The sequence below is a fragment of the Amphiura filiformis genome, chromosome 7, assembly GCF_039555335.1.
Source record: "Amphiura filiformis chromosome 7, Afil_fr2py, whole genome shotgun sequence".
NCBI classification, from domain to species: Eukaryota; Metazoa; Echinodermata; class Ophiuroidea; order Amphilepidida; family Amphiuridae; genus Amphiura; species Amphiura filiformis.
In genome coordinates, this window is record NC_092634.1 from 23,146,171 (window position 1) to 23,168,995 (window position 22,825).

The window sequence follows — 22,825 nt, forward strand, 5'->3', positions numbered from 1 at the left end:
CCAAATATGAGGAAAAGTACCTTAATAATTATGTACACATCCTTGCAGCTCTCCATAAACAATGAATTAAAAGGTAATTTACGATCTACTGGTCTAGTAAAATCGGGAGTGGAATGGCTGTCAAATTCTGCACACTTCACTCAATCATCTCATGGTATAAGCATGACAGTTCAATGTAGTCTAAATGTTTTTCTATTCGGCACTGAAAAAATAATTCTTGTGGGTTTGTTTTTATGGTGGGCTTTTGTAATGCTGCTATAATTATCAGTAGGCTAATAGCATAGATTGTAGGTCTACAGGGTCTAGTAATTTTGATTTGAATGCTGTTTTGCTTTGTTGAGGTTTCCATCGTAATGGGCCAAACCAGACCTATTTTGCATTAATGATTTTCCTGATTAATAATTTAATGCACAATTCAAAGTGAAATCGATTCCTTCAAAAATCTGTGGCAAAAACGCAACAAAATTGAACCCTGGTTTGGCCTGCGTGTTTAGTTTCCGAGATTTTTCAGATTTTGGCGGCCGATCAGTTCCCAAGACCCCCCTTTTGGCCAGTCAATCAGTTCCCAAGACCCCCCTTTTTGACCGGCCAATCAGTAGACCCTCCTTTTTGGCTGGCCGATCAGTTCCTAAGACCTCAAGTTCGAAACTGGCGGTGGCACACCCCTACCAAAAAAAAATTCGAGTGCCCCCCCCGGGATCATGAGTCTCGGCATACTAGTTCTTACACCATGATAATTAACAGGTGAATTTATTTCTTATGTTCAAATACTTCAGTGATTGTCATTATACCATGTTCAGACCAGTTTAAATCATTTTATAGGTACATGTTGTTAAATTAATTAAGCAGTAAGCACACATTAATTTGTTTATAATTAATTTGACTTGAATTTTACCGTGCCGCAAAGATGCTTGCACATCGGAAAAACTATAACAGATAGGTATAGGCAAGGTATATATATTTTAAAAGCTCTTGGTCTGAGCAATTCAAATATGGTGTCTTTTTGGACAGGGGGCGTAACAGTAAAAAAATGAAAAGTATGCTGCTTGACTTGAAGTAATTCTGTTACACTTCACCCTACCTTCAAAATAACAGCATTTTTGGAATCCGTGGGAAATTTCCTTTCAGAAAATGTATACTTTTCATATACTGGGGTAACTAGAAAACTAAATAATAATTTTATACGAATATTGGCGCGATTTTGAGGGGACAAATTTTAGCCACTCTTGTGGACCGAGAAATGCACCAGCTCAAAACGCATGGCCAGATACCGAAACAACCTGATAACTGAGGGATTCAGCCTACTTCCCCCAAAAAAAAAAAAAAAAAAAGAAACTGGTTCAGAAAAGTATAGTTTGACATACCTGTTTGATAAGCCTATCAGCTGTGATACCGTTCTTGAATGATCATAAAATTCAAAAATTCTTCATGTAAAAATAAGTAAGAAAGGGAATAATTTGCATTGTCTAGAATTGTCTCGTGAGTTAGGATACCGTGGAAAATAGTTATGGGGGTGTATAGGGGTTGACATTTTTGCTCATATTCCCCAAGTAACGCTGCATTCAAGACAGTGCAGACTTTTCTGACTGGATTGGTAGAGGGTTTCACGTTAGATACCCAACTATTGCATATCAGAAATAAAATAATGCAATTTTAAATAGTGTAAAAATGATCTACGATACAGCGTTAATTGGCATTTATTAAGATTTTCCCCGGGGAATGTTCCTCAAATTCTGAGGGGGCAGACCCCCCCCCCCTCCCATCGACCGTTTTGACTTCTGTTTTGGAGACCGGTTCACTTTTTGTGTAAAAGCAATGATAACAACAATACAGGCATGAGAATTTTTAGGTTTAAACCTGAATTCTGGCTTTTTTGTTGTCCAAATTTCAGCCCGTTTTTGGCCTTTTTAGCCCAGTTTCACGCATTTTTTCAGGTTTTTGTTATCCTTTAATTCTGTGGTGTCACACGACAACCCCAAGTTATTTTTGGTGGTTCGACACTCGCACATCGTCATCATCCCTATATCTTCGTGTTAAAAATTGCCGTGATAGTACAGCAAATCCTCTCGTTTTTTAACAGCTACGCATCGCGATTTTGTTCGAGATAGGCCGAGCGACTCAGGCTAAGCATACCATGACTACCATATGAGATACCACAGCGTTTCTATATTCTACACATTATTACGATTTGTGCATGCTCTAGTACCCCATATGATGTTTCTATTACAAGAAAAAAATTGTTTTCAGGTAAAACCAGGGTTTTGTTTCCAGTACACTCACTCGAAAAGCAGTACACTAATTAGCGGGGCCTTGCAGCTTGCTGTGGATATAAAAAATTGAGATATATTTAATTTTGAAAATGACAATTAGGCCTATACTTTATAGGTATAAAGGAACGCGTTTAGCCCATTTAGTTAAGTTCCAGGTGCACGTCCTATAACACAATGCATATGTAAACTTTCTTTATCTGTGTCAATAATAGAATATTGATTTCAACGGAGTATTGAGCTGTATGGAAAAAAATATTTATAATACAGGGTGTTGACTGTTGACACTGTGACTCGGTCGGTCAGAATCTGTCAGAACCCCGGCCCCGAATTACCCCTCAAATTTTCCATCACTTCAGACCTCCGTCTGGACACGACTTTTGCTTCTTAGGCTGCGATCACATGGAAGTATACTATTCGGGTATACGGTGCACGTTTTGCAGGTGCACGCGTATAGCTTGAATCGAGCAAGGTAATTTCATAGTACCGGGTCACATGAGGGAACTATTCGCTATACGAAAATACGCTCATTCGATCAGGCTGAGTTTATATAGTATACCCCTATGTGAACTCAGCCTGATCGAATGAGCGTATCGTATAGCGAATACCGTATATCGTATACAGTATACTTCTATGTGATCGCAGCCTTACGGAGCAGTTGTGAGATGCAATCAATCATGCGATTTATTATAGAGTGATGAAAGGCTCGAATAGAGGTGCGTATGATGTATCATACCGTAAATATAGCGGACTACTCAAATGCATTCAACAAAAGCATCATACCGCGACAGTTCGTCTCACACACATAACAAAATGCACTCCGATCAATTGATGACAACATTTGATTGAATGGACTGCACTGTGCCATCGCCATGATTAGGGTGAAGGACACCGGTTCAAATCTTTTGGAGCCAATCGATAAAATCATGCAGGGCCTCTGTTGCAGTGAGATATTAACAAAGAAATTAGATTTTGCACCTGTGATTTCTTGCCCGAGTCTTATTGGCGGCTGCGCACGCTCCACTCTGCAGTGTGAAATCTTCATTTTAAGAAGTCTGCATTTGAACTGGAAAGAAGATAGAGAAGCCCGGACTAGATCGAGGACAGAGAGTCGCCCATTTATAGTATGTAGTGCAATAGATACCAAATAAAGATAGCACCTATTTCTTTTGGGTATTTCGTGGCTCAATTGGGATACAAGATGGGCTTCCAATCGCTGCAGTATCTTCTGGTGATCCTTGCAATAGGTCTTCCGTTACAAGGTATGGAAAATATATAGACGTATAATAAACACAGCCAAATTAAAAAGTCGCCACTCAGTTGTAGTAACTACAAATTTCGAACGTTTGAGAACTTGTTCTCCAGTTGTAGTAGGTTATATAGGGTGTCTTCAGTGTTAATTGTTTTCATTATAAATGTCGCAAAACATTAAATGTGACAAAAATTAACAACCTGTTTGACCTCTCCATATATTCATACATCATATCATATTTTGTGATGAAAAATTATTACAAATGTGTAATTTGCAAACATTTTGTCGCGACGATTTCTTCATACCAATTGACGGCTATTATAAGTGTGTGTGTGTGAATGCACGTTAAACACATACAAACACACCCCCTGCACATGTTGGAACTCCCGGTCGGAGCTAGTCGGGATTATGCACTTTCAGTTTCTCACGCGTTTGAACGGGAATTGGATTGCGTACTTTTTTGATGTCTAGTGAGCAAATTTCTTCAATATTTTGAGAAAATGATGTCAAATTTTCTATTCTATATTGTTTGGTAATAATGTCTTTTGCCAATAGTATGTTTAAAGTTGTAATTTTGTGTTTTTGATCGCAAAGATCAGATATTTTCGTTCCCGATTCAGTTCCAATAATTGAAACTCCTGGCTCCGACCGGGAGTTCCAACAGGTGCTGTGTATGTGTTTGTATGTGTTTAATGTGCATTCACATACACACTTAGCCGTCGGTTCCAAGAAATCGTTGCTCCAAAAATGATTGCAAATTACACATTTGTAATCATTTTTCACCACAAAATATGATATGAAAACACAGGTGAGCAATGTATGAATATATGGAGAGGTGAAACAGGTTATTAATTATTGTCAATATTAATATTTTGCGACATTTATAATGAAAATAATTAACACTCTAGCCACCCTATGGCACCTTCTACAACTTGAGAACAAGTCCTCAAACGTTCGAAATTTGTAGTTACTACAACTGTTCCCGATTCGAATTCTGAACCCTTCACAAGGGTGCCGATTTCGGCAGAACTTTGACGATAATTTTGCCTTTTTGGACACTAAAATGCATTCGATCCTTAATTTTGTTTCAACCGAGTCTTAAATTAGCAAGCACAATAAGGTTGGTACCACTTTTATATACATTGATAAAATTTTAAAGATTTTTTTTCAAGTTTCTAACCGGCGCAAATCGTTAAGTGTGTATTTCCCATTGACATCCAAAATGGCATAAGCCAGTCCTTAATATACATAGGTAGGTATACATGTATACCGCCGTTCTCCGGATACATAGGTACGGCGTATATAGTACTGGCAAGCAAGTCTAGTCGGGAGTTTCGGTTATTGGAACTGCCACTAGTTCCATCCCCATTTAATCAGAGTCTGATGAGTTTATGTATGGCAAAATTGAATAATTATCTATACACTTTCCTTCGAAGGGGCGAAAAGTTTAAAATGCTCCGATTTCAACGCAAATGGTCTCAAATTGCGTGTGTTGCTTATCTTCGAGTTTCGAGTCTCGAGTCAAATTTTGAGTCTCGAGTTTCGAGTCTTATATTTCGAGTTTCGAGTCTCATATTTCGAGTTAAATTTTTCGAGTTTCGAGTCTTATATTTCGAGTTTCGAGTTACATTTTCGAGTTTCGAGTCTTATATTTCGAGTCTCATATTTCGAGTTTTGAGCCTCGTATTTCGAGTTTCGAGTCTTATATTTCGAGTATCGAGTGTCAAATTTCGAGTTTCCAGTTTATAATATCGAGTTTCGAGTCTCAAATTTCGAGTATCGAGTGTCAAATTTTCAAGTTTTGACTTTATAATACCGAGGGCACGGTGGCTCAGTGGTTACGGCCTTGGACTCATAATCTGAGAGCTTGCTCGACGTGCGTGGGTTCGATTCCCCGTCCCACCACCGTGTTGCGCCCTTGGGCAAGGCGCTTTGCCTCGCTTGCCTCACCCCACCCAGGTGCAATGGGAAGCTGTTAGGGGTAGTCACAGTCGTTGTACTGATGGACCCTGCGCCACTTGTAGGCTGCAAACGTGGTTCCGACATATTCTAATGACGGCGGAATAAATGTAAAGCGCTTAGAGGCTGTTTACGGCATAAAGCGCTATATAAATGTCTACATTTACATTTTTTTTTTAATATCGAGTTTCCAGTAATACAAAAAAGTATTTAAACAAACAAAACAAGCAATCACAAAACATATTCACATATTAACACACATATTCACAAAAACGTGCATTTTACGATAATGAAATTCAAATTCAAACGGACTCAAATGAAACGGTTTAAATGATGATGATAATAATAATAAAATTAAATAGGCCTGGTCTCTCTCAGATTCCAAATGCCAACCACATTACTTCATGCTCTTTGCCTAAAACTAGAACAAAATAGGGTAAATTGCCAAGATTGGGCGATATTGTAGCAACAATTATTGATCTAATTCAGAATAACAATATAGGCCTACGTGGAGTTAGAATCGAGACTCGAAATTTAGACCAAATTTCGAGTCTCGTCATTTTAAAGAAAACTTGCCTTTTCTGACCTACATATGACATTCAAACCCCACTCATATTATTTCTCGAAACTCGAAATATGAGACTCGAAACTCGAAATATGAGACTCGAAACTCGAAATATAAGACTCGAAACTCGGAAACTTTAACTCGAAACTCGAAATATGAGACTCGAAACTCGAAATATGACTCGAAACTCGAAATATAAAACTCGGAAACTCGAAATATGAGACTCGAGACTCGAAAATTTGACTCGAGACTCGTAACTCGAAGATAAGCAACACACTCAAATTATTGCTCTTTGTGTAAAAACTAGACCCTCCCTCGGGTCCGTGGAGAACGACTGGTAATGTAGATTACATAGCATTAAAAATCAACCCAACCGTGCTTCGTTGAACGAATATTTGGAAGTGAGATCTCTAACAGATTGGACCAGTCTCGGAATCAGCGCTCAATGGACTTTCGCGTTCACTTATAATAGGGGCCTACGAGTATATTTCTATATTGCTGCATGGTTGACTGTGGTGGGTGTAATTAGTGGCGTCGATTTGTGGATGAAGAGGAATGGGTTTTTGGCATTGAAGAAAATAAGGGGGGGGGGGGAGTTGGCATTTTTTTTCATAGGGCATTACGTAATTATTTATTGTTACATTATCCAGAGATGGAACCGAACCGAATCAGCGCTCAATGGACTTTCGCGTTCACTTATAATAGGGGCCTACGAGTATATTTCTATATTGCTGCATGGTTGACTGTGGTGGGTGTAATTAGTGGCGTCGATTTGTGGATGAAGAGGAATGGGTTTTGGCATTGAAGAAAATAAGGGGGAGGGGGAGTTGGCATTTTTTTTCATAGGGCATTACGTAATTATTTATTGTTACATTATCCAGAGATGGAACCGAACCGAATCAGCGCTCAATGGACTTTCGCGTTCACTTATAATAGGGGCCTACGAGTATATTTCTATATTGCTGCATGGTTGACTGTGGTGGGTGTAATTAGTGGCGTCGATTTGTGGATGAAGAGGAGTGGGTTTTTGGCAAAGAAGAAAATAAGGGGGGAGGGGAGTTGGCATTTTTTTTCATAGGGCATTACGTAATTATTTATTGTTACATTATCCAGAGATGGAACCGAACCGAATCAGCGCTCAATGGACTTTCGCGTTCACTTATAATAGGGGCCTACGAGTATATTTCTATATTGCTGCATGGTTGACTGTGGTGGGTGTAATTAGTGGCGTCGATTTGTGGATGAAGAGGAATGGGTTTTTGGCATTGAAGAAAATAAGGGGGAGGGGAGTTGGCATTTTTTTTCATAGGGCATTACGTAATTATTTATTGTTACATTATCCAGAGATGGAACCGAACCGAGACTGGGGGCCAGTCTATGTAAAAACAAGTCAAAGAAGGAATCGTGTGCACTGTCTTATGTGCTTCGTTATTGACAAAATTGGCAGGGCCAGATTTACCTTTTTTTTTGGGGGGGGGCTGTGCCAGGTCAGAATTTGGAGGCCCCAACTCACCGTGAGAAAGGCATGTGCAGTAAAGTGGCCAAATTTCGGTTTGGAGAGTGACAAGCCTATTAGTGTTCCGATATCACTATGATGTTTGCGCGACTCGCGCGAATTTAGCCCAAGATGAAGGTGAATTTTGATATATAATGGGCTAGTGCGCACGAAGCGTGGAAATTTTTGGAATATTAAAACATGCACATGGGCAATTTTGGGGTCCCCCAAATGTTGGGGGCATTGGGGCCAGGCCAATCTGACCCAATGGTAAATCCGGCCCTGAAAATTGGGCAATAAAGGTCAACCCCATTACAGTCTATGTACCAAAACCTATTTTGTGATGTATCCTAGGTAACGAAACATCCTACACGGGTTACAACTATTCCTTAGGCCTACATGTGTTTACGTTATTTACACGACAAGCAATTTGAGACCATTTTCATTGAAAAACGGAGCATTTTTGATTTTGGCCAAAAAACTGACAACCCCAAGATTTGACCTTTTTGCTTTTAATTCAAATACTTTTTCTAACAAAAATATTCGGCCTGTCATATTGCACTTTGTTCTTACCCACCATGTGTTTGCAGGCTATAACTGCACGATCTAAATAATTACGCGTGTATAGGGGCTTGATAGGCCCAATTTTTACGATGCACATTTGTCCAGCCTTTTTAAGCAACTGTAGGGCCTATTATTTAAATAAAAAAATTGAAATAAACCAAACTTAATTCTTTACTTTTTTTTCAGTTCTGGGGCGTGGTGACAACAAGTACGATTATGTTTTTCTCAGTTTTGGAAGGAAGATGGCGAAGAACCGGATGATTTCTACAAGGATATTCGAGGCCCACCTGACGCGCTACTTGCCCCGGGAAGAGAGGTTTCCTTTCGATGTGGCACTGACCGTGTCTTGTAAGCAAGGGAAGGGTCTATCGGGGGGAGGAATTGTCACTCACATTTCGTCCGGTCGTCCCCTATTATAGGTGCTATAGGCTATCCCAATTTTTTAGTTGCAGTTCCACTGATTTTCCACATTTTCGTACTCAGTTCATCGATGATTGTGGCTTTAAGGTTACACGAAGAAACGTATAAAAAACGTATAAAAGACGTATAAAGTTGTTCTCTAAAACAGAGTTTTCTCAGTAATCAAATATCGCAGCGAGTGAAATGTTGGTGCATTGGATGTAGCTTAACATTTTTGTGTGTGTTATATACAAATTTTTAGAATAAGTTTGAAAATCCTTAGTTTAAAGCATTTTTACGCACCATGTTCACAAGACAAAAAACACCTTCCATGACGTTTTTTTCAAATGTGCGCCCCGTATAAATCCACGCCGAGTGATTGTTTTCTTCTTTTTCGTATTGTACTACAAATCGATCAAAGAAATAATGTTGCCATGGGGAAGAACCAAATACAGTACCGATTAAATTTTAAAAGCCCGTTTGGGGGGAAAATTTTGGAGAATTTGCTTGAGAAAAAGCTGGTTTGTGAAATTATCGATATCTTGATTACGGGACGTTAATTTAGACAATTGAATACCTACATTATTTCTCAACATTCTGCCAATTGCTATTCCATTTGATTTTCACTCCAAATTGAAGCTAGTTTTGCAAAAAACGAGGTTTTTCTCCATCGGGTTCGTCCAAAATTTCAGCGCCGACATGCGTGTTTATTCTACTCTCTAAATTCCAGGGACTTATTAGAAGGACAAAACCTTGAAAAGACTTAAAATTCAAATCTAATGGATTTAAATTTTACTCTAATAAAGATTTGAATTTTAAGTCTCTGAAAGGTTTTGTCATTCTAACAAGTCTCTTAGACTTATTTTTAAATCTTAGGAATTTAGAGAGTAAGAGCCATTATGCGGACGCCTCAAGTCATTGCGTCAAATTATAATTATATATCCCCTTCGAGGACAATCAATTGCGTAAGCTGATGTGTGGCCGAGCGGATAGAGCGTTGGACTTTGAATCTATTATGATTTATTTTTGTGGGTTCGAGTCCCCGTGCGGCTAAAATTTCGGGTTTTTTCCCTCTTTTCTCATTTTTACTTCTGTTCTTCCCTCTTTTCTTTCTCCTTTTCTTTTTTCATTTCTTTTTTTCTTTCTTTCTTTCTTTCTTTTTTATTCACTATTTCTTTATTCTTTCTTGCTCCTTTCTTTTATATTTTTTGTAGGCCTATATTTGTTTGAATCGCTGACTACAGTGATTGATTGTTTTTCACTTTATATAATTCAGAAATTTGTAGGCCTGCTAAGTCTGTCTTGTTGAATATTCCCAAATTCAATTTAAAAATAATTGCTTCATGATGTTGTTGTTGATGTTATTTATTTATTTCATCAAAGATATCAAGGCTCTATAAATTTAATATCAACACATTTTCTAGACGGTGTCGTATCTTCATGGGGCGGGCATAGGGGCCAGAGGAAGTGCCCCCAATCAATTTTAAAATTTATAAAATCCTCATGAAAATTGCCGAAAACGGCTTTTCCCCCCCCCCCCCATATCGAGCTCCGGGCACGAGCTGAGCCAAGTTTCATGTCTTGACCGTGGATCGATATTCTATTATAATTATTAAAGTAGGCTTACCTCCCGGTACGCTTGTTCATTTTCTGCATGGCTGTTTCTGTTATGAACTTACGCCCCTCTGAAATCAAGCGCATGAAAAACCTTTCGGCTAACCTTAATATAGGCCTACTTCGGTTTACTCAACAGTTCCCTCCGAATTCAAGGCACCGTGACCCTGAGAAAAGGTAGGCCCTACGCCCCCCCAACCGCGTATAGGGCTACTTTTGAAAGCAAGTCAATACCAACCAAATGGGCCGGCTAACAATTCCTAAAACAAATAGTCCAGTGAAGTTAATACTATTTGTCTTCATCTCTGTTTTTAAAGTGGTATTCCTTGATTTTTTGATGGCACCCTCTTCATAAAACAAACATGACACATCCCTTAAATTAAGGGCTATAACTGTAACAGGGCCTACTGATATTTGAATGTCCGACTTATACAGGGAAGCCAATGGTGATTTACTTCAACTTCGATGGACACTGAATGGTACAAATGCAACTGAAGCGGGTGGCACTGTGACAGAATACAAGATTGAGCAAGAAACAGGGATTTTTGTCTACGAATCCACATTCACGTAAGTACAAATGATCGTCGCATTTTGGGCAATTAGGCCACAAAAAAATGGTTTGATTGGCGTAACCCGACTGACCCTAAAATTAGGCCCGACCCTAGAGCTTTTTTTTATATTTTTTTTTGCAAAAAAAAATTATTATTATAATTATTATTTAATCAAAATAGGAAGAACAAATTTACAATTTACAGCTTTAAAAGTAAAAAAAAAAAGAAAAGAAAAGAAATTCCCGACCTACCTATATTTTTGTCGATGCTATATGATACCCTAATTTGTTTGTGGCATTAGACTCAGTCCGGGGAGCGATATTTTTTTTCCTAGTCAACATTTGCATCACATAATACATTTACATGATATAGGCCTATATGAGGCTGGATTGAGCTGTGTTCAGTTTTATACGGCGGATTTATTGCCATAATTATTACCTCTTACTTAACAAAAGAAAAACAAATTTATTCCAATTAAAATTCTACCAGGGTTCGAACCCACAACCTTTTGATTAACAGTCGAGATCGAATACCACTACGCTGTGAGTGCTTCTGCCAGAAATGCGTTTGTTTATCATACTTATTGATTACGGAATAAATCGCAAACACACGATATATATATATTACTTGTCTATTACTAATAAATACGTATATAATCTCCAATCAATAATGAACCTTGCCTCCGACTATGCGGTTCCTATGCAAATGTTGACTAGTAAATTAATATAGGCGTCCGGGGACTCAGTGACCCCACTCGGGCAATTGTTGTATGGATGGGTCAATTTTCACAATTGTATCAATATTTTCGGACTACGTCATAATTAATTTTGGATCACAGTAGCTTAATGTTTCGAAATTTGTTTGGGGAAAATTTGTATAAACTTAGTGGTACATCCTAGTACCCAGTATAACCCCCCCCGTTTAAGGCACGATGTCCGGGGGCAATATTTTTTCCGTAGTTAACATTTGAATAGGAGAAACTTATATAATGCATAATGTACATGTATATTGTTACATGTATTATAGGCTTGGTTCCACCACATTGCGATTAATTTCTTCTTACTTAACAAAAAGAAATTAAATACATTAGATTTAAAATTCTACCAAAGGATTGATCGGGGTTCGAACCAACAACCTATGTATGCAGTCAGACGCTTTACCACTGTGCTACGAGTAGCTCTGCAAGAAATGCGCCTGTTTAACATACTTATTGATTACGGAATAAAGCGCAAACACACGATATACTATTACTAGTGAATACGGTATAATCTCCGATCAATATTAATAGGTATATAATTGCCTAAACAGGCTCCCTATTCAAATGTGAACTACGGTGAAATAATCCGCGACCAGGTATCATGTAGGCCTACAGGGTGTCCCAAAAACAGAGGCCCCTCATTGCACCCTCTTGCAACAACTGGTCGTGGTTTATTTACATTGGATTCATTTAAAATCCCCATAGTAAACATTAATTTTGGCAAGAGTTTTCTCTCTCTGGAACGAGGATGCATCCACTGATCCGCGTAATGAAAAGATCTAACATGATTGGTCAATTTAGCTCCGCGAAGCGAAAAGTAAGCTACACGTAGCAGCTCCACGATGTGGCGGTTGCGGCCAGCTATACACGTTGTGGCGGTTGCGGCCAGCCATATGCTCTCAGGTCCTACAAAAATACTGTCATCTTAAATAAATTGAATCACGTCAAATCATTCTGAATTTGAACATCTGGTCTCTTATCGTTTTAGGTTTATTCCAACCATGGATGTTAATGACACACTTCTGGTTTGCACAGTGTCGATATCAGAAGATGGTACTACCATGGTTATTGTAGATGAAGCGGATAAGGTCCGCATTTTAAGTAAGTACAATAAATCAAATGAAAAGGTGATCAAAACAGTAAAAAAGCAAATAGCGTAAAAAGAGCAAGTAAGAATTGCGTGCTTAAATGTACATTTTTAAAAAAAAATTTGGTTAAGTTTTTTCAAACTTTTATTTTTGTAGAAACATTAGGAATAAAGTAAAATTATATAAAAAAAACCCGTCGATTTAAGAAAGAAATTGGGCCCTAACTTATTTATCAAAAATGGTAAAAAATGAAAAAAATGATTTAGAAGTTTAATTTAAATTTGATTGAAAATGAATCCAGAATAATTTGTCTAGGAAATGTGAAGTGCATGGACTTCTTACTCCCATCAGAATGCGTATATTTTTATCTTTTTATATATGTCATTCAATTCAGCCTGTGGCCATAGTGGCTTCTTGATGTTGTTTATAATAAACCAACGATTCTCTTAAAGGCCCATTCAGTGCTTTGCTCATCCGGACGATTGTAAAAATCATCAAAATTAAAAAGATATATTGCAAAAGATGTTGGTACCTTTGTCATTATACATGTGCTAACATAGCCTGCGAGTGGTTCAGCCGAAAGCCGTGTATTTAAGACATTTTACACGAATCTGTAATTTAGATACTGACAGTATCTAAATTGGCTATAGTGTATTTGAATGGGGCTTCAACTTCGTCAGTACTGCTGTTATCTTTGTTTTTTTGCCAAATTTGTCATTTCAAAACTACCAAATGACAATTTGAATGACTTATCCTTCACTTTTAAGCAATTTATAAACAGTTTTAATTTTTTTACACTTGCGCTGGGATCACTGAATGGGTCTTTAATTCGAACACTAATTCGAACAAGAGTAGATATTACTGTATTATATTTTTCCAATTATTTCAGTTGGTTGTCCAGAAGGGCTAATGTGCCCGACAGGTGAAAACTGTTTTTTTGAATGCGATGGGATATTTGACTGTATGGATTCGTCCGATGAAATGGGGTGCCGTAAGTATAACGTTGAAAATCCTGGAGTTGGTGTCAAATTCAAAAGAAGGAATTATATATTAAACTATATAAGCTTTAAAACAAGACCAATATAAAGGGTGTAAATTTGCATCTTCAATTTTGAAATATCAATATCATTTCATCAAGAAAAATGTCACGCCGCCACCCTTTTTAAGGGTCCCAATAGTTGCCAAAAGTGAAAATAAACAAATATGCTCAAAAGTTGTTTCTTCTTATTACATCCATTTTAGCTGTTATGGGGTTGAATTCGACCATCTACAAGGAGTGGTATGGTGGCTTCGTTGGCAGGTTGCACATACCTATTACTTCTCCAACCACTTCCTGGATACTTACTATGGAATTCCCACGAAAGATTTATCACTTAGATGTAAGTTTAAAATATTGCCTTACGCTGCTTGTCTCATAAACACTTTGTCATATTTTACCAACGATTTATCTAAAAGGGGTAATAGGCCTAATCCATTCAGCCATACTCTGACGAAAACATGCTCCAGCGTGACACCAATACTTACGAGGGTCGGTCAGTATGTAATGAAAGTTGACTTGTGACCCCATGGATTATTTCTATGGCATTTGGCTATGATCACATAAACATTGTACCTTTGACTTCAAACAACACAATCATGTAAAAACGATATCACACACTTGATTACATAACAGCATTTGCATAAAATCAATGGTCTACAGTCACTGGCTGTAAAATAATTATATTGTGTTTACTGTTGCTATACTACAGTCTCTACGCAGGACAACCAATTCTTTTGTTATGCAAAGCTCACTCAGTCATTTAATGAGGCAATACAAACGATCGAATTTGGTGTTGAAATGAGCAACATTTTGAGTTACACCTTTTCAATGTAAAATTAATTTTCTCGGCCAAATGAAAAGCAATTTAAATTTTTTCAGTAAATGTCAGGAAAAACTGTAATGCTTGATACTGTATTTTTTTTCAAATCCTAGTGTTAAACTTAGGCGTGAAATTCAGTCATTTAGTGTAAGATTTTCGATTTTGATAGGCTTCAACTCTGCCCGCGAGCCTTTTTTGGATCAACCTTTTAGCTTTTCAAAGTAATATAGTTCGCTAAAGAAGGATTTTCCCCAACTTTCTAACGCACATCACCGTGAGCGATATATCATAGTTTTGTCAGAATTTCCGTTTTGATTCCATAATTTTTGACTACCAGCTGAAAAATTTTCAAATCCACGCGTGAAATCTTAGGCTAATACTAGCATTGTGGATCGATATCTCTGGGTGCCCGGCCTGGCTACAGTGTTGCCAGAACTTCAATATAGCAAAGAAATTACCTAGTGTTTCAATTGTCATGAAGGTGACTGGGTATAGTGCCTTTTGTTTGTGTTTGTTTGAAATTGCTTAAACCCACCGAAAGTCATAATGAAGCAGCCAAAACAATACAAGGTTAAACATGGAAGTTTATAACAACCTATTATACTGACCTAAAGGAAAAATCATTTATGGCAACAATGAGCCTTGCATTGTAAGTCATGGTTAAAATGTGTTGAGTACGCACCCCACCCCCATAGGCCTACATAATATTACATACCGGTACCTAATAATATTTATATAGCACGGCTATAGCTATACATTTAGAAAGTAGGTCCTATAGCCCTAAATTATGACAAATAGGCCTACACAAAACCGAACGCAAGTCTGAAGGGTGTAATGAAAATGCCAACCCGCAATTTTTTTTTGGGGGGTCATTCAAAATTCACCTGGAGATAGGAGGGACAGAAAATTAAAATCCCCTATAATAACACGCGAATTTTTCTAGGGTTGGACAGTGGATTTTCCCATGGACCTCATCCTAGGTAAATAAACAAACAAACAAACAAACAAACAGACAGACAAAATGGTTTTCATAATCATGGAATCCATAGCCCCTATAAATTGAAAAATGGCAGGCTATCACGGGAGCAAATTTCCAAAATTCACCTCATTTACCAGAATTGGGGATTTGGGCTACCAAATCGCTGGTCAGGCAATCCTGGTTTTCAATGGAAAAGGGACCTGGTTGACAACAATTGAAATATCGATTATTTCTGCTGGTTGCTCTCGAGATAAAGTACTGAGTTTGACATTTTCGGAGCATGAAGGGAAAAGGGTAAAATAAAACGGACATTTTGACAAAACTATAATATATAGACCCACACGATGTGCTTTAGAGGTGGGAAATATCTTTCTTTAGCAAACTATATTAGTTTGAGACGCTAAAAAACGAATTCCGTAAAAAGCTCGGGGGCGAACTAAAGGCCTATAAAAATAAAAATATCACACTAAAAGACAAAATATGATGCTTGAATTTTAACACCAGGATTTAAAAAAATGTATATCCAAGCACTATGTTTTTAACTGACATTACTGAAGAAAAAAAAATATTGCTTTATATTTGACCGAGAAAATAAATTTCATAGCAAAAGGTGTATCTCTGAATTGTGCTGATTTTAACATGTATCGATCGACTTTTAGCGCGACTATGCATTTCTAAAGAATTGGTTGTCCTGCGTAGGAGCGTAGAGCGTAGAGACTGTAGGCCTACTATGGCAGCGTCTGAAAGTCCTTCATCGGAATCGAATAGCAGCAAACCATATACGTGTACTTATTCTATCCTGTGAATAGTAATGACCGCTAGCGAAAATTGTTATCTTGAAGCGGGTTTGACAAAGAATATATACAAATATCACAGTTACACTTTCGTCTTGTGGTTCTTGAGTTATGATATAAAGATTGTCGAAACGAAACATCTTCATAAAACGACATATCTCAAGAACCGGCTCAAGAACCGCAATCAATTTTTGAAAGTGCATGTTTTTCTTTCAAACTTTTCATTATTAATCCCCTAATCTAGACCATGAAAATCAATTTATTTTTTGGACTTGAACGTCAACCATGCTCTACTCTCCGACATGCCTTAAAAATGTTTATATCAGTTGAGAATACAAATGAAATTTCTGCTGTTTTTGATTTCAGGTCGGGAATGCCGTAGTCGTGGAAAGTACACACAAGCGTCGTGTCTATCATCTTACAAACACCCCGTGCAATGGGGCTAAGAACGTTGGTGACTATTTAGATATCATGTTCCTGGCTGACATTTTGACAGTTTCCGAGGTGTTAGAGCTTACGTGACTTTTACCCCTGAGTATGAAGAAGGTTAGCTATATCATCTGATGATTTTTTATTACATTTTAAATCACGTTTTCAAGTTGATGGATTTGTTTATTAAAAAATGTGTTCCTCTCCCATGTTTAGTTGTTTATAAGTTAATAAACTTAATTAAATAAATGCCTCCATTTTATAACGCTGTTTCAATTAAAGCGCTTTACATTACAAGGATATTATGTGGGTGTACGCCACGCGCCATTGCGCATGTGGGAGCAGATCGTTATTCCGAATTCGAGCATTATTTCCGAATGTTCATTACTCCGAAGGATCATTGCTCTAAATGTGCAACAAGGTTCGTGATGATTTCGAAGGGTCAACACTCGAAAGGCTCGTTACTCCAAAGGGTCATACAAATTATCCTTCGAAGTAACGAACCAATTGTAAATCCCCCAGGTAAATCCGGAATATTGGCCCTTCGGAATAACAAACCTGGATGTATATGTTGTAAATCATGTAAATTCGGACTAGTAATAACCCTTCGGAGTTATGAACCTTCCGAGTAACGGCCCTTCCGAGTAACGACCCTTCGGAATAACGAGCCTTCGATATAACGACCCGTTCGGAATAACGAAACGTAACTAATACGCCTTGGTGGAGAGAAACAAGTTTGATTAAATGCCTTGCCCAAGGACACGACACGTTGTCTTTAAAATATGCTGTGTTGCTATCTACAGTAGATAGTAAATCTTGAAATATATTCACAGTTCATAGCTTGATAATCCTAACATTGAAATTGAGGGTGTGTTTGATCATGCATGTTGTTGTCAACCTAATAAAAACTACCGTACTTAATCCATCATGATTGAAAAGTGTGTTCCTGAAAAACGTATTTTGTTACTGAAATGGGTGTGTTGGGAAGAAATTCATTTACGTTATACCTTTTTATTGTTAGGTCTAAAAAAGTTTGCATTGCCTTTAAAGCTCCAAACTGCAGGTTCGGTCGGTCAGTCAGTTTACTTTTTTTTTACTTTTTTATATTTTGCCAATATTAAAAAAGCATAGGTTCACCACAAAATACGATGGTAAACAAGGATTTATAAGGGATTTTAAAATATATATTAGACAGAAAAATTTGCAAATTTTAACCCAATATAATGAAAATTCAAATTTCATTAAAAAACATTTTATATTTATATTTTTTAGTCGGTCAGAAAAGGGCAATTTAATTTTTAGACGGGTGTTTTAATTCTAAAATTCAAAAAAATTTTATAAAGCAATTGCTTTCAATGATTTAAAATTAAAAGGAGGCATTTCACCAAATTGAATTTTTCTGGGGCCTGATGAATCAACAACGGCGTGTTGTGAAATGGTAGCACCTATTTCTTATAGTTAATGTAATGGTTCACATTATTAGATATAAATATCTAAGAGACACATGTGGTATTTTGGTTTCTGCTTTACATTTGCTACATGTGCACATGGTGTTGGCTCATAATACCACATTATTTGACCGTTGTCTACCAATTTTATTTTTCAGAAACTACCGGTAGTCCATTGTAATACTTCCTGAAAATGTAAGTTTCTCTTTTAATAATTAAACAAAAAGGTCTGAACTTATGTATGGAAAACATTTTGTGTATTTGTATTCTTGTTGTGAATTGAATATTAGGAATAATGTTAACAATTAAAATTTTGTGTGTTTTCTAATATTGACCTAAACCATCAAAAAAGAAAGTCCCCACAAGTTTTAGTGACCACACTTTGAGCGAAATTAATTAAAAGCAATAAAAAGTATGATAATGATATCAGAGATGCCAGTTTTCAGCTTTTAACCTGAATTCAGGTTTTTTATGAGTTCAAATTCCCGCGTTTTTATTTATTTTCAGCCTGTTTTTGGGCTTTTTGGCCTGCATTCACGCGCTTTTCAGGTTTTTTGAGTGAAACTGACTGGGCATCTCTGTGATATGCAGTGGACAATGTTGTCAGCTGTAGGGTAGGACAACCAATTATCGGACACTTAAGCAATTTGCTCAATATTTAAAAAACTGAAGAATATTTTCCCAACTATAGAACATCCACGTAATGACCAAAGACAGCCCTAAATGTAACATCAAATTTGAATTGATGAGACAAGCCATTATAGATATATGGATTGAAAACCACATTGAGGCATCTTGCCAGTTATCGGACGCCTATGCCAGTTATCGGACACTACGCAGCCAGTTATCGGACACCTGCAAAAATAATGGCACACATCTATTTTTTCAACTCAACCAAATGCAGTTAAGTTTGTGTCTATTCCTTCATGATTTTGGGTTATATTTGGACATTGTCTGATACTTCACGGTGGCATTTTCCCCACCGCAAACCACATTAAGGTACAATGTAGGCCTATACATTGTAGGCGCATCAACTATTTTAATCATAACATTATAATATAACTTAAACTTAACATCAAACCCTATTTGCGTTCTCAACTTCGCTAAAATACACCTAACATAGTGCAACATGTTAATTGACATACAGCGCCGGCTGGCTGGCAACTGTTTATATGAAGGCCAGAGGGTGTCCGGTAATTGGGCATGCGCAGATTTTACAAGCCAATTATCGGACACTTCATTCAGCCGGAAGCGTTGTTAGCAACCGGTCATGTCAGATGTTGCTGCAGAAACTACACAGTTTTACAAACATAATAATAAAAATATATCAGTTTTAGTAAATTATGAAAAGCTTAAGACCCACACAAATTGGTCATGCCAAATTACGCTACCTCATAAGTAACATGTTTTTAATAATAAAGAGGCATACTCAGTCCATTCACGCTCGTATTTGCGAAATAATAATAAACGGAACCAGCTGCAAGGCAGCCATTGAAATGCAGTAAGTATCCGTTCTTTCATTTGATGCGATATAAATTCATGTTGACTTGAAGAAACAACTCCACATGGTCCCAACCATGTAATCGTCCGATAACTGGCATTGTCCGATAATTGGTAGTCCTACCCTAGTATGATTACCACAATTGTATAAAACGACATCATTGAGTGAAATTTAGTGCGAATCGAAAAGTTGCAGCATCATTTTTATAGGTCATCCGAAGCAAAAGACCCCCGGAAAAGACCTTAGCACCACGAGTCGTGAGTTGGGGTGTTCGTCCGTCCGTCCGTCAGTCAGTGTATTTGCATGTTGAAAGGTCTTTCAGCGCTCTATTTTGGTAACTTGAATTCAGGGCTCTTTCAGCTCTGCGCGATCCAAAAACAGGGGCTTTTCGGGGGAGCACATGCCTATACCCATGATCATTTGTGTTTTAACTGCCCCCCCCTCCCCCGGATTTAAGCGTTTCCGTAATGTTTTACTAAGCTATGCAAGTCCTTTTAGACTGGACCGTTTTATTTAAAAGGTGCCTCACGAATGTGTGCCAAAAATCGCTCTGACCCACCTTTCGGCTTGCCAAAAATCTTCCCCACCCATTTTAACCCCTCCCCGGCTCAAAATTATTGCTCAGTATAACTCCTAGTACCAGTATATCAATTAACTCAAATTATCACTTTTATTGTTTTATACAGGATGAGTGTATGGATCCATACAGGACTGCTGCTCTATTACCAGCAATTGTCTATTCTCAAAACATGCGAAGCACTGGACTATGAAATACATCCTCGTGAAAATGTTTGTCTTTTTGGAAAAAAATGTAGGCTCAATCAAAGCTTCAGCACGGTTAAAATTTTCAAATGGACGGCTTTTCCTCACAGCTACATACACTTATTAAAGTTTACTTCAAGGACTGTTAAACGTCAAAAATGTAAATTTTTAATAATTTGCCGGCCATAAAATTTGTATTAGGTGGCCTATATCGCGAAATAAAAAAAAATCAGAAGGACTTTCCTCGTAATCAGGATGCAATTTGATGCATCTGATCGATGTAGTGCTATCACGTCCCACAAAAATGCTGTGCAAACGTTGCTATGTGTCCCTTAAGGCGACGAAAAAACTGTTCTACGGACCCGACCGACCCAAAATTTGATTTTTTTTTTTAACTTTTGCTAAAATCCTGTAAAATCGGCCGTTTTGGGGCCAAAATTTGTTAGTTTTGGGGCCAAAATTTGTTAATTTTGGCTGAACATTTTTAGAAAATTTTGTTTCAAAAAAATCTTCCTATTTTTTCAGATTTTGGTAAAATTTTAGGGCAATTTTAGCCTCCTCAAAAAGAAAATGCCCGACCGACCCTACTTGAAAGGTCCGTCCGCCCGTAGGATTGTTTTTTCCTCAATCTTCAACATTTCCACTTTTTTTTAAAAATGTTTCGATCTAGAACTGTTTAAACTGTTGACAGTGGGTGCACTTAGATATCAAACGAATTAGCCCAAAGGCTATTATAGGCCCTAGTTGGGCACACAAATTTACACTGGAAATTGGTGTCAGCCCTTTGACAAACCTATGGATACTCGTACTGTCACAATCTTGTTAAAGATTTTAGCCTGTATGGTCCAGGACCATCAAAAAGTTAATTACCACATCATAGCAACACTTTTGATGTATCCCGACTTTGAATTTTAAGGGATATTATTATTAAAGGGAAAATCCTGCGGGATTGCATAGTGCCTATGTATAACCCTTAAATCGCTTGCTTCATCCATCCTCTGTTATGATTTTTGTTAAAGCTGTATTAAATTTATTTTCTAAACTTAATTTCATTACATTCCAACGTAGATATTGTACTAGTTCATGTGTATGTTATCTACCAAAAAACGTTGACAACGTAAAGAAATCAGCAAGTTTAAAAAACCCACCTCGGCTCACTTTTTGAAACTTGGTCCCATTTGTAAAAGGTATTAATTTAAACTTCATCATATTTATATAAATTTAAAACATTTCCAAAAGTGTAGTAGGCTTGTAATCTTGTTGGAAACGCTGTATTCTGTTGAAATAAAATAAAAACACTGATTTGCTGTTGGTATTCAAAATGGGACCAAGTTTCAAAAAGTGAGCCGAGGTGGTTTTTTTTAAACTTGCTGATTTCTTTACGGTGTCAACGTTTTTTTGGTAGATTTCTTTTCTTTTTATGAATGTAACCAAGCAGCTCCAAGCTTGGAAAGTCATCAGGTTACAAAGTGCTCCATAAAACGAAAAATAGATGTTTGAAGTTGCTGTTCATGATTTATGACAATAAATAATTAAACAAAACTTTATCAGTCGTTTATATTTAAAACTTGCTCGTCACGCGTGACTGAGGCGTACACAATGATCAATATATATTTTAATATACTTTAATTATTCAAGGCAACGTAAATATGTACAGAAAATGTAAATATAAACAGCACACACCCAATGTTGACAATGCCAGAGAGATACGGAGAGTAAGTCCGATTTACTTCCAAGTTGGAACTGGTAAATGCGCATATATTTAAGCCTATACTACGGAAGCGTCTAAATGCCCCGACTAGGCAAGATAATCGTGTTTGAATGTTTGTGGTTCTTTATAGCCCTGCGGGCCAACCTAGTTGGATATGCCTATTAAGCGGCGGTTATCTGCGATCTTTCGTGGTTTGTGGTTTTAATTTCCCTTATCAAGCACTGGCCTCTATCGGGAGCTAATTTATAGTTTAAGCTTGTTGGATATCCATATTTCGTGGTTTGTGGTTCTTCGTAGCCCTGTGGGGCAATCTAGTTGCAAATACAAATTTCGCGGTTTGTGGCTCTTCATTTCGTTTCATTTCGTTTATCGCGGTTTGTGGTCTTAATTTATTGGATATCCATATTTCGCGGTTTTTGGTTCTTTATAATCTATAGGCCTGTGGGCAATCTAGTTGGATATCCAAATTTCGCGGTTTGTGGTTCTTTGTAGCCCTGCGGGCCAACCTAGTTGGATATGCCTAGTAAGCGGCGGTTATCTGCGATCTTTCGTGGTTTGTGGTTTTAATTTCCCTTATCAAGCCTGCCCTCTATCGGGAGCTAATTTATAGTTTAAGCTTGTTGGATATACATATTTCGTGGTTTGTGGTTCTTTGTAGCCCTGTGGGGCAATCTAGTTGCATATCCAAATTTCGCGGTTTGTGGCTCTTCATTTCATTTCATTTTATCGCGGTTTGTGGTCTTAATTTGTTGGATATCCACATTTCGCGGTTTTTGGTTCTTTTAGATTTGCTGGGCAATCTAGTTGGATATCCCTATTAAGCGGAGGTTG

General features: G+C 37.5%; 1 protein-coding gene across 1 annotated transcript; it reads left to right on the plus strand.

The window, feature by feature from the left end:
* The first annotated feature begins 3,283 nt into the window (after positions 1-3,283).
* On the plus strand, positions 3,284-22,401 carry LOC140156898 (uncharacterized). The gene is made up of 9 exons (XM_072179928.1): positions 3,284-3,529; positions 8,289-8,450; positions 10,551-10,682; positions 12,412-12,524; positions 13,401-13,502; positions 13,754-13,890; positions 16,510-16,689; positions 18,179-18,215; positions 20,208-22,401. Exons 4-7 carry the CDS (start codon positions 12,425-12,427, stop codon positions 16,663-16,665), a joined length of 495 nt encoding a protein of 164 aa, XP_072036029.1. The 5' UTR covers positions 3,284-3,529; positions 8,289-8,450; positions 10,551-10,682; positions 12,412-12,424; the 3' UTR covers positions 16,666-16,689; positions 18,179-18,215; positions 20,208-22,401.
* Positions 22,402-22,825: the final 424 nt, after the last annotated feature.